The 12,660-nt window shown below is 35.6% G+C and overlaps 1 protein-coding gene across 1 annotated transcript in view; it reads left to right on the top strand.

Annotated features, from left to right (window-relative positions):
* CNTNAP4 (contactin associated protein family member 4) overlaps positions 1-12,660 on the top strand; it is a 200,466-nt gene that overhangs the window by 175,895 nt on the left and 11,911 nt on the right. The window contains exons 16-19 of the mRNA XM_063423036.1: positions 1,939-2,109; positions 7,031-7,249; positions 10,063-10,302; positions 11,664-11,888. Of these exons, the coding sequence (XP_063279106.1) occupies positions 1,939-2,109; positions 7,031-7,249; positions 10,063-10,302; positions 11,664-11,888 (855 nt within the window). The remainder of the gene's footprint in view (positions 1-1,938; positions 2,110-7,030; positions 7,250-10,062; positions 10,303-11,663; positions 11,889-12,660) is intronic.

The following is a 12,660-nucleotide window of genomic DNA, read 5'->3' as shown; positions in this document are numbered from 1 at the left end:
CCTCCAAGGACTCCATTTTGATTTAGAAATGTACTTCAGATGCTTCATTGAAGCTAATTGTATCATTACTTTAGTGGACTTTTACTGCCACTGCTGCCTCTCTTCTAAAGGCTGGCAATGTGGTACCAATTTTGTATAAATTAGAGTATTAAACTTCCTATTGTATTTGAATCACTGGTAACAGCCATCCCATTATTTTTAAATAGTTATGATACACTTGAGTCACAAATGCTGTGAAGTTTGCTCTGTGGGAGCCATGACCTGAAGCAGTTGAGGAATATGGGCTTAAATTTTATGCCAATATGTAAGGCTCCTGCTTTTGTCTGGTGGCACTTTTCATAGGTTGGAAACTTCAAGATGTCCATAAGGCAGCACAGGAGAGCGGGTGCAAAGCTATGCATTCCCCCCCTCACACCTATTCACAGCTGCCTTACCCTGTAAATGTTGTCCCGATGACTGCTTTAACCTGTGATAACTGCCAGCATTCCTGAGTGTCAAAAGTCACAATGAGCAATTGCCAGAATATGTGTGAAAATCCTGCCATGATGGTTTTCTAGGTTTGGGATCCAAACCCTTCCTAACATGGTAAAAGCTCTGCTGTGGATTTTAAATTTACTTCACTGGCTGTGGGCTCTGCCTCCACATACACTGTATTATAGGCTTTAATTTTGCAGGGAAGAGAGAAATTTTCAATTTTTTTTTCTTCCCCCTTACTATCCTAAAAGCAAAAATTTCAGGTTTGCATAATTTTTTGACCAAGGTAACAACATTATCAGGAAAATATGCAATGAGCATGATCAATTAGATAAGCAAGTATTGAAAGCCTCATTTGGTTTAGAAAGCAATATAGCATAATAAATACTGATATATCTATAAGGAGTCAGCAATATTAACAAGGTACTTCTAGCTGAACACCATAAATGAAGATTATGTCCTTATTAGAAAAGGGTGATATTAGAGATTTTACATCAGCATTTTAATAATCAATAGCAAAATCTTGCAAATTATGATTGAATGCTAGCTTAAAAACAAATAAAACCAGGAAAATATCTATGCTAACTTACTAAGTTTTGCTACTTATTTCTTTGATTTCTTCTACAGTAATTGCAAGGATATTTCTTTGAATATAGGTTAGCTGGCAAATTTCACTGGACTACAACAAGCCTCTTTTCCTTGTTATTTAACAGCTCTCAAAGTTATAGTTTGTACTAACTAATCCTATAATAGTAAAGTTTGGAAAAGACCTTTGAGATAGTCTTAACTGTCAGCCTTGCACCACCCCCGTGTTCACCATTTAACCATGACCTCAAGTGCCATATCCACAAGTTTTTCGAACACTTTCATGTATTGTGACTCCACTCTGGGAAGTCTGTTACAATGCTTTACAACCTTTTCAGTGAAAAAAATACATTTGTCATATTGAATCTAAACTTGAAGCCATTTCCTCTCATCCTGTCGCTTGTAACCTAGGAGAAGAGACTGGTGCCTGCCTCACTACACCTTCCTTTCAGGCAGTTACAGAGAACAGAAAGGTCCCCATGAGCCTCCTTTTCTCCAGGCTAAACAGGTCCCTCAGCCAGTACTACTATGATGTAGGTGTAGCACTTCATTCACAGCTGCTGTGTTTGTTTACTTCATGAAAGGATAGGTCAGGCCATAACCAGACTTCCCAGCTTTAGATGAAATTCATTTTGTTTCCTAATAACTGGGGTTTTGTTGCTTGAACTGAGCACCTTTATTCCTGATGAAACACATTCACAATAATGCCTACCTTTTTATTCTGTTGTGAACTAACAGGGAATCTTTCTGTGGACGTGAGACTGTTTGAACACTGCAACCCATTCTCAGACCTGGAAATTTCTCTGTTTTTCAGTTATAAAACTTACATTAGAATGTTGGATAACACTGTATTTATCATCCCTTCATTCTGTTAACCAGGAACATTTTGGAATTCAGCTTCCTTCAACACAGAGACATCCTACCTGCATTTCCCCACCTTCCATGGAGAACTAAGCGCAGATGTCTCATTTTTCTTTAAAACTACTGCCTCCTCAGGAGTGTTTTTAGAGAACCTGGGAATTCAAGACTTCATAAGGATAGAGTTACAGTGTAAGTAACATAGCTGATGGTATTTTTGTTGTTGTTGTTATTATTATAAAAATTGGATTTAATGTAATTTAAAGGGGGACTATTTAAAAACTGTTCTCTACCTTTATTACTTCTTCTACTACTACCAGATCTTTATCATTATATAAAAAAACAAATCACAGCACTGAGACTTAACATGTAAGTTCCATTTGAAGAAATTTTCTGCCCCAGAGGTTTCTTAATCTAAGAGCACAGCAATCAGCCCCTGACTGTTAAGACTGTTTCTGCTTCTTGTGTTTAGTACATCTCTGCTGCCAAATTCTATTCCTCCAGATTTTAAGACCAGGCATTTTTTGTGTCTGCTAGAAGATTCACTCAGTCACCGTGTGTGACTAAGATATTTTGTGACACAGTATCTCAAGTCACACATTATCATATTTTTTTTCTTTTTTTTTTCAATTTTGTTTCATTTTATTTGAGCAGATCCAAATTCTTAGATGTACAAGCAGAAATATTTTTTTTGTTGCATAAGAGAGAATTAAATATCCCACTAAATCTGACATAAGATGGTCAACCTAAAATGAAACCTTCATCTTAATTGACTCAATGTATTATTCTTACATTGCTCATTACTAAAAGGGCAAGAATTTGAAAGGATGAGGCATTTTTTCATTAGTCTTTTGAATTAATTTGAAATGTCACATTAATTGAAAAGTCTCTGCTTGCTTGGTGATTCTGAGAGTTCTTTAGAACACTTTTTACTTTGGGGTTAGACAGTTCCTCAATTTTTTCCAAATCAATTTTCTTATCAGACTCCAGTGTTTTCTGAAGAAGAATACAAAAAAAATCTGTATGTTGTATTGCAAAATATTACTATGGAAACATTAAATATTTTTTATTACAAAGTAAAATATTCTACTTTCTCATTTTTTTGTCTCTGTTAGCATCTTCTGTGAATGAAACAAACAGGAAAACACCTTGTGTAGGTAGTTTAATTATAGAATATTATGTAGTGTTTAATAAATTTCTTTTTCATCATCTCAAACTGTAGTGTTGTATTTGAAAACTACCCTCTTTTCAACATTGTTTTGGCCATGTTTTTTGGCAGTCTGAACTGCCTTCTCTTAAAGCTCTGTGAACAGTTTAAAGGACAACAGCACTGTAAACTCAGCATCACGCAATACAGAAAATGTACTGGATCAGCACTTCAGTGGAGGCTCTCCGAAGCAGTGATGATAGTCTTGTCTGATAAATGATTTTCCATTTTCAAAATAAACAGCTAAATCATGGAAGCATTAAAGGAATGCTTCCGAGAACTGGATTTATTCAGACATTTGTCAGAAGACCAGAAGTTTTTCTTCAGAGTAATAATATGAAGACAGACTCATGTCACTTGTCCCATTCATTCATGAACATACAAACCACTGCATTCTTATGGGTTTTAAATGACTTTATATGAGTAGGGAGGTGTAAGAGAAAGCAAAAGGCCAAATTGTTCTGTCATTTCAGCATTTAAAAAAGCAAAGTTATCTCATTAGTGTGTAACATGTAGAGATATTTCATTTCCACAAACACCCTAATTCTTTGAGTAGACAGACCTATTATTTTTTGTATGTCATACGTAAGTTGTAGTTTACTCACAACTGTCTCTTTTTATTGAGGAAAATATTAATCAGAAATGAGCAATAGGTATTTTCATCACAAGTACCTTTCTCATAAGAAAAAAAAAATCACTTGAGCATTTCATATTGTATAAGATAATTTAGATTTCATCCGCATATAAACCTCAACATCCTTTATAATAAATGTGAATGTAAATTACCAGTCTACACTTGATGTTCTATTAATAGTTTCAAATAAATTAATGTCTTTTATTTGTGTAATAATAAATAACAATAATGCAAATGTCAAATGTCACTGTTTAAAATTATGTGAGTAAATGTTTAAAAGTTATTATGCCATGAACATTTGACATTCAGTACTTCAGAAGACTGATTTTTTTGTAGTATTTTATTGATAGGTTTCAAACTTTATATCTACTTCCTCTATTCATGGAGTAGTGATCTTTAGACATTGAAGTCTAGCTTCAAACAAAAAACAACAGATCCAAAAACTTAATAGGAAATGTGAAACCCAGAGTTGTTCTGTTGGTTTTATGAAGTTATAAGCACTGCAGTGCATCTGTGTATATATGCTAGAACACTTGTAAAAATGGTGTGTGTATCCTAACCGTATTTTAAAACAGAGATTATGTAAAAGAAGACACTTGTCTCAAAGAAGATACTTGATCCCTTGTTTTTGTTTTGCAATAAGTTATAAATGCATGTTGAACTTCATCCTGATTTACTGATTTCCTGCAGAAGTAGTGGTTGAAAGCAGCAAAGCCAATTCAACTCTGAAGAGTACACTCTGCTAAATTCTTACAGGACCAAAGGTCTGGCCAAAGGTCTGGGTATTTTATATTGGATGCTCACTGAAGGTTTATTTCCAAGGAGTTAAACATAAATTTAAAGTAGGCCTGAAAACACTATGATGTATTAATTTGGTTGGGCTTCTGCAGTTTCTCTGCACGTAGTTCAGAACAGTCCAATACGCAACTACTGGTGGCCTTTGTCTGCCCAAATTTGCAGCTTACTGTCCAGGATGAATGCAGTTCAAATGCTTCCTTTATGGAAAATGCTAGGACTTTGCATTCTGCAGCTTATTAGTTTGTAATCACTTTCTGCTTCTGCACATGACGCTCCATTCAGTACTCTGGGTGGTTCTCTGTGGATGAGCATTCTGCAAGTCGTGCTAGCCATAGCTAGCCACTGACCACTCCCCATGATTACTGTCAGCTACGCCTTCCACTCCACTTTTCCAGTCTGTAGCTGGGCTCTGCCTATGTTTGGATGCCCTAGGGATACAACAGTTCCTACAATGCTTGGATAGCTTTTAGGTAACACCTAGTGTAAGGAGGATCCAAAAAATATGTTTGTACCAGGAAAGAACTCCTGGATGCATTCTCTTCTGCTGCCTAAGAAATAGCCAAAAGGCTCTGTGCCTAGGTCTTTTTTGCAAGATAACAAATTTTAGAACCCAGTATCATCCTTCCACATCCTGTGGCATAATTTATTGGTGGTTCTTATAAATCCAAATTTTCTTTCAAATTTCCACTGTTGTTGCTATTAACAAAAATGCCTATAATACAATAGAATGCTAAGTGATTATATTTTTCACTTTTTCTGGCATATTCTGATTAGTCTTCAGAGACTGCAGTGGGTGACCATTCTTGCTATTTCAGCCTTCACATGTGGAACTTCAGGGATTGCTTCCCTTTTTTCAAGAGTATATTAATTTTTTTAGTGGTACTAACACAATTCATTATTTCAGTGGTTATTTCAAAATCTTTATTATGTGTTTTCTTGCCTTTAAAATCTAAACAGTAGCTTTATTTATCAGATCTGTCATTCTGATATGCTATTTAATAGGCCCATTCAGTGAGATCAAAACAGAACTTGTGTTTTCAGGCTTAACTCCAACAGTATCCAGAAGATTACAAAGACCTCTCTTCAGAAGGTAACATTCAGTAGAAATTCTTTTTAGCCAGTCACATGGACTTTCTGTTGCTTTTGTTCTCCTACTGTGTGGTTGAGTTATTTCTTTTTTCCCCTTATAAAGGGAGAGTGAATTCTCATCTTTTTCTAAATAAAATAAATTTATCCTAAAATTATTTTGTTTTTCTGAGGAACTGTGTTTAGACATCTATTATGTCTTCTAATTATGTAAAACTGTTGATTTTGAAGCAGAGAAGGTAATTTATTACAAAAGGCATGCCATTTATAAATTGACTGCACATTGTGCTTTATCTTATTTAGTAAGTGAAACGGTTTATGTATTTCCCTTTTTTTTTTTTTTTTTGTCTTAGGATCAAATATTACAGAAAAATACTTTATAGAAACCAGATTTAGAGCTCAGTGGATTGCAAATGTGTTAAATTACTCAGTCTATAGGTTGGCCAAAGTGGATTTAAATGTTTTAAAAAGTCTAATATATTTTGTGAAGGTGAAAAGAAAGGAAAAATACTGCATGGAATATTTTTTCTAGTTCAATAAATTCCTCTTGGAAACATTTTTTGAAGCTCATTTAATTCCCTTGATTCTTAATTTTTTTGCTTTTCTGTCAGCATTCAATGACATAAATAGGAGGCTTTTTTTTGGATCCATGAAATCTTCTCTATAATCCTTTAAAGAAATTCTTAATAATTTAAAATTATGGCTATCCATTGTCTAGGGAATACTTTTTTTCATACATGATTGTCTCTGAATATATGAAAGAAACAGTTTCAGAGAGAATATTCAGAATTTTCAGATCTTCGGTTTTCTGGCATATTCATCATCTTTTTATTTTGACCTGCAAAGATTCAGTTATGGTTTTCTGGGCAAACCATAAAACTGTGTCATGTGAAAGCTTCTTAGAGAAAAACTCAATTTAAATCGGAATTTTATGAACTACATCAAAATCTTCCCTCTGGTATTTGTAAAGCCTATATGAATAAATTACAAAAGCGAATAGACAATAAAAGATGCTGGTTGGATTATAGTTGTGGTAATTTAAATATAGTTAACAACAGTAATCAATTATCATGTAATCAAGAGATGCATTTCATCCAAACCAAAAAATTGCAAAGCTAGCACATTTCACTGTTTCTTGACTCCTGTGCTCTCCAGGGGTCTACAAACTGATTGGTTTCCATGCAGTGCATAAATCATTGCTCTTGCTGTCAGTGCGTGTGAAGAATGAGCTGCAGGCCCCTGAAGTAAACTCTCCCTCTAAAACAATCAGTCTTATCCCATGAAATAGTAGGCTAAACCTTAAAGTAACTTATTCTGCTATTAGTTACTTTGCCACTCAATTAATTATGAAATAATTTAAATGCTTGTTACTACTATGCTCCTTCTAGCTCCATCTGAAGTGTTTTTTTCATTTGACGTGGGAAATGGACCTAGCGAAGTCGTAGTGCAATCACGCCATCCCTTAAATGACAACCAGTGGCATTATGTGAAGGCTGAACGAAATGTCAAAGAGGCTTCTTTGCAAGTAGATCAGCTTCCTCAAAGATCTCGCAGTGCTCCACCTGACGGACATATTCGTTTGCAGCTCAACAGCCAGCTCTTTGTAGGTAGGTGCTCCACAGAGTATTTCCTAGTTACCATCATAAAAATATAAAAATGCTGCAGTGTGAACCTGATCTTTTGAAAATACTTTTTACAATTACATGAGAGACTTTGTGAAAAATCTGTGGAGATATTCACTGTTTTGAGATTATAGATCTCAAAGTGCTTTGGCCAATAGTTACTCCAGGAGAGTATTTCAAATGAAGTTTACTTCTTTTGAGGTTTGTTTGAAGGACAGTCCAAGGATCTAGATTTGCACCTTTTCTTGAGAGGATTAATTTACTGAAGGAAGTTGTGCCATTTCTGTAATTTCAAAGAAATTTTGTGTTTTCTCTTTATCCACAGCTTTTCATGTTAAAGCATGACATTAAGGCATTTAGATATAATGCTGAAAAAGTTGAAATTGAGTAAAAAGGAATTAATTAGTATTTATTTAGCTACTACAGAAAGCTATATAGAGCTATGAGTTATATCCACAGTAGTGTTCTTAATGTAATATTACCTTATTATGAATTCATAAGTTTCTGGTGTAAATATATGTTGTACAGCATAAGAGCATTTAAAGCTGGGACTACTTTTAAAAAGACCTTTTTTATGAGTGCTCTGAAAAACTCATAATAAATTAATGTAAGTTTTATTTGCTGTGTGTTGGGGAGGAATATATATTTAAGGGCAATACCATTCTTAAACTGTAGCTGCAAAAAATGTGAATGCTTATAAAAAAATGAAATAAGGAGGGAAGTCTTGTATGCGCAGATAAAAATTTGTACATGTGCCTCAAAATATCAAGGGAAGAAGATGAAGACTAGACCAAACATAGAAGAATTTTATATTTTGATTAAAAGATGATATGAAATTGCCACCAACAGGTGGTTTTGTTCCATTATAACTGAAAATAACAATAGCTATGTCAAGATATTCTGTGTAACACCAAGAATTATGTGAACTTTGAAACTGGAAACAACTTAAAATGAATGATCTCATGGAAGCATTTATCCAAACAAGACCTGGAAATATATGAGAGTTATAGTTTACAGTCTTATACATCGTGGAATATTTTCTGGTTTTACTTTTTAAAAGAAAAAAAAGGACAAAAAATATCAAAGTAATGCAACAAAGATAGATGATGTGTTGGTTGCACACCTTGCTAAGCAACACAGATGAGTAAAATGCTAGCTATCATAAAATGCACTAAAAATAAGATCGACTCAACAACTCTTATTAGTCTTAGGATTCCTCTGTATAGTTATCACCTATACTAAGTAGTCAGGTAGTCAGGAACATCTGGCAGGTATTCCTCTGCACAGAGAGGCATTAACCTTCCTATTGTTGAAGGAATAGACAGCTTCCTTCTGAGAAGGAGGAACAGACACCAGCTGAAGGGTATTGTAGAATCATTAGGGTTGGGAAAAAACTCCAAGTTCACCAAGCCCAACATTGGAGTGAATATGACCTTGTCAACTAAACCACAGCACTAAATACCACATTCAGTTATTTCTAGATCATTTCCAGGAGATGGGACTTCTCAAAAACCCTGAGCAGCCTGTTCCAATGCTTAATCACCCTTTCAGTGCAGAAATTCTCCCTGTAGTCCAACATGAACATTCCCTGGCACAGCTTGAGATTATGCCTTCTTGTCCTGTCACTGTTTGCCTAGGAGAAGAGACTGACCCCTACCTGGCTACATTCCTTTCAGGCAGTTGTAGAGAGTGATAAGGTTACCCCTGAGCCTCCTTTTCTGCAGGACAAACAACCCCAGTTCCCTCAGCTGCTTCTCATATGAATTACTCTCTTAACCCCTTTACCCACTCTGTTCCCTGTCTCCTGACACGCTCCAGCACCTCAGTGTCTTTCTTGTGGTGAGGGGCCCAGAACTAAACAGACAACTCGAGGTGTGGCCTCACCACTGCCAAGTTCAGGGGAACAGTCACTGCCCTGTTCCTGCTGCCACACTGTTGGTGATACAGGCCAGAATGCCATCAGCCTTGGCCACCTGGGCAAAGCAGGATCTTGTTCAGCTGCTGACCAGCGACTCCAGATCCTTTTCCAGCAGGCAGCTTTCCAGTCACTGTTCTCCAAGCATACAGACTTGTATCAGGTTGTTTTGACCAAAGTGTAGGATTGCCAGAATTCTTATTTTTTGACCTTGACCCATCAATCGAGTCTGTCCAGATCCCCTAGCAGATCCTTCCTACATTTCAATAGATCAACACTCCCACTCAGCATAAGATCGTCTCCAAACTTACGGCAGGTGCACACAATACCCTCACCCAAAGCACCAATAAAGATGTTAGACAAAGTTACTATTACAACACTGAGCCTTGGGGATTAGTCACCTAATCAGTGACAAGCCATGAGCTGGGTGTAATTCCCTTCACCACTACTTTGTGAGCTTGGCCATCCCATCAGTTTTTAACAGAGTAGAGTCCACCTGTTCAAGCCATGAGCTGCCAGCTTCTCCAGAAAAATTATAATGATACAGGTATCATCATCCATACCATAAGATTTACAGACAGAAGGACACAGGTCAGTTTATCAGTCAGTAGAATACTGAAAGAATGAAACTATACAGCTCACTCCTCCCATCCCCACCCCTCCCCTTTTTTCTGTGAATTAGTAGAGTCATCAAGGGGTCCCTATAATTACTTCATAAAACAGAAATCAGATGTACTTTTAAAGCCACTTATAAATATTTTCACATGAATAAACTTGTGTCTTGGAAAGTCATAATATACTGTTCATAGGCTGTAAATTATAAAGATGGTTTTACATATCAATTATTTTAAAGTTTTAAAAGCTCCTATAAATTTATTTTCAGGTGGAACAGCATCCAGGCAAAAGGGATTTTTAGGATGCATTCGTTCATTGCGGTTGAATGGAATGGCCCTTGATCTGGAAGAGAGAGCAAAGATAACACCAGGAGTTGAACCAGGCTGTCCTGGACATTGTAGCAGCTATGGTAGCCTGTGTCACAATGGTGGAAAATGTAGAGAGAAATACAGTGGATTCTCCTGTGACTGCACTTTCTCAGCCTATGGTGGTCCATTCTGTAAGAAAGGCAAGCATGTCTTTTAGTTTTATCAGTTATTGAAAACAGGACCATACAGTCCAGATAAAGACCTTCACATCCCCTTAAAGATGTGTTTGAATGCTTGCGAAATACTCGTTTTGCATAATGTAGGTAAATATTCAGCTGAATTTCCTCAGTATCTGTAAGTTTTGCTAAACACTGTTCTTTCAGAGAAAACTTTCTCTTTTCAGAGAAATCTCAAAACTAAGTCTTATTTTGGAAAACAAACCAAGAAACAGACTTAAGTCTACTTTTTGCTGTAAGAAGAAAGATATTTGCAAACAGGACGGAGCCCCTTTTCCAAGTCTTTTTAAAGTAGATCCTTGGTGAAGTTATCATAGCAGTAGATGATCACAAGTCATCAAGTCTGAGTTTCAAAAACGGAAGTTTATCTAGAAATTTTGGTGTTTATATATCATTCAGATTTGCATAAAAACCTTGTTTCCTCCATGTATTAAATGCATTCTGCAAAATACTAAGCAGCTTATATGCCACAACTTTGTGTTCTTCTAAATTAGCGCACAATATGCCCTGTCATCACTGCCAGCACAAAAGGGAGGGATCCATTGAAGATTTTCGGTATACTGCAGATCTAATACCACTGTATGAGCAACAAGGTTTTCCTCCTCTGCATCAGAAGAGACTGATGGTCACACAGTAATATTCAGCAGAGACAGAGTGGCTTCTGTTGCTGAAAGTGTGAGATAACCTAAATAATAACTTTCAGTCAGCTTTTGTCAAATACTGAGCCAGATCACAGAAACTTCAAGAAATTTCGCCTAAGTGTGAAAGCTGTGATCCAAAACACTAAGACAATTGCTTTTAGCAGAAAACAGCTGTGAAAAATCCCAGAATTATGGAAGCCCTGTATAAGAGATTCATCCATAAGAAGAACATAACCTAATTTCTGTTTTCTTTTTTTTCTCTCATCTGACCAGTCTCTTTTACCACAGAATTGTTTCAGGCCAAATCTAATCTATATGTTAGGATACAAATTGCTGCACCAAGTTCTTTGTAGGAGCAGTATATATACAAGACAGAATATATTGTATATGAGATCTAGGATGATCAATAGAAAATAACCTGGAAAAAAATGCACTTCTTCATGAAACAGATATTTAAGACACACATGTAAATAAGCTTTTGCCCTAGACCAGGTTGTGTCATATGTTTCTCTTTAGTTCTAAATGCTATTTTCATTTATATTTACTTTTAAGCTCTATCACAATAGTCCTGAATACATTTTATTTTCTTCTGTGGTGTGGCAGAAGAAAAACAAACAAACAAACAAAAAGATCTCTAGTGTTATTTTGCATCATATTTAAATATTGAATTCCTTTTTGTTTCAGAGATCTCTGCCTATTTTTGGACTGGCACTTCTGTCACATACAACTTTCAGGAGTACTACACATTAGCTAAAAATTCCAGTTCTCATGCTTCTTCTTTCTACGCTGACATGACACTGGCCAGGGAAGCAATTGCATTTGCCTTTCGAACAACACGGACACCAAGCTTACTGCTCTACGTCAGCTCCTTCTACAAGGAGTACCTCTCGGTCATTCTCACCAGGAACGGTGAGTTTTCAGATTGGATGCCTGGAAACACTAATGAACATCATAAATGTCAGCTCAGATTCTCTCTGATTTCCAGACCTGAATCACAGACTACATATGGCCCTGTTGTTTCTTTAGATGGTAGCTTTGTTTTTCAGCTGCACGAATCAATTCTTCCCACATGAATAACACTCCTCCCTCTGTACTTTCAACTTTCACTACTGTTTTTTTTTATCACGTCATCAAAAATGTTTATTTCTGAAAATCCTTTAGAAATTTTTGGATTTTAAAGTTTGGAAATTAAAATTAAAATTTATCTGAGTTGTGTTCTACTCATGAGGCCTATTAATTGCCATCTGCAAAATAAATAATGAAATAAAACACTTTTGAAAGTGCATTATCCATTTCCCAAATTAATCAGAGGTCATTTCATTAAATTGATTTCATAGGTGACTTATATACCTATAAAAATACATATGTATGTATATATGTGTATATATATGTATATATATATATATACACATATATACATATATATACCTGTAAAAATACATGTAACATTTTTGATGTTTCTATTTAAGCTGAACATTTAAGTATTAGTTGGATCTTTCTTTTCAACACTGTCATCTAGATCTAGGGATTATTTTGTTGGCAGTTTTTTTTCAAATAGAAAAAAAACCAAAAAAACCCACAGAGTTAAATCTTCATGTTTATGAACAAAGACTCTTTGCAGTCATAGTGGTTCTGTGTTTAAGGAAGGTTCTGTGCTTTCCTAGACACATATGTGGATATA

Source organism: Prinia subflava, chromosome Z, assembly GCF_021018805.1.
Source record: "Prinia subflava isolate CZ2003 ecotype Zambia chromosome Z, Cam_Psub_1.2, whole genome shotgun sequence".
NCBI lineage: Eukaryota > Metazoa > Chordata > Aves > Passeriformes > Cisticolidae > Prinia > Prinia subflava.
Note: the sequence above shows the minus strand (reverse complement) of the source record. Positions and strands in the feature narration are given on the sequence as shown.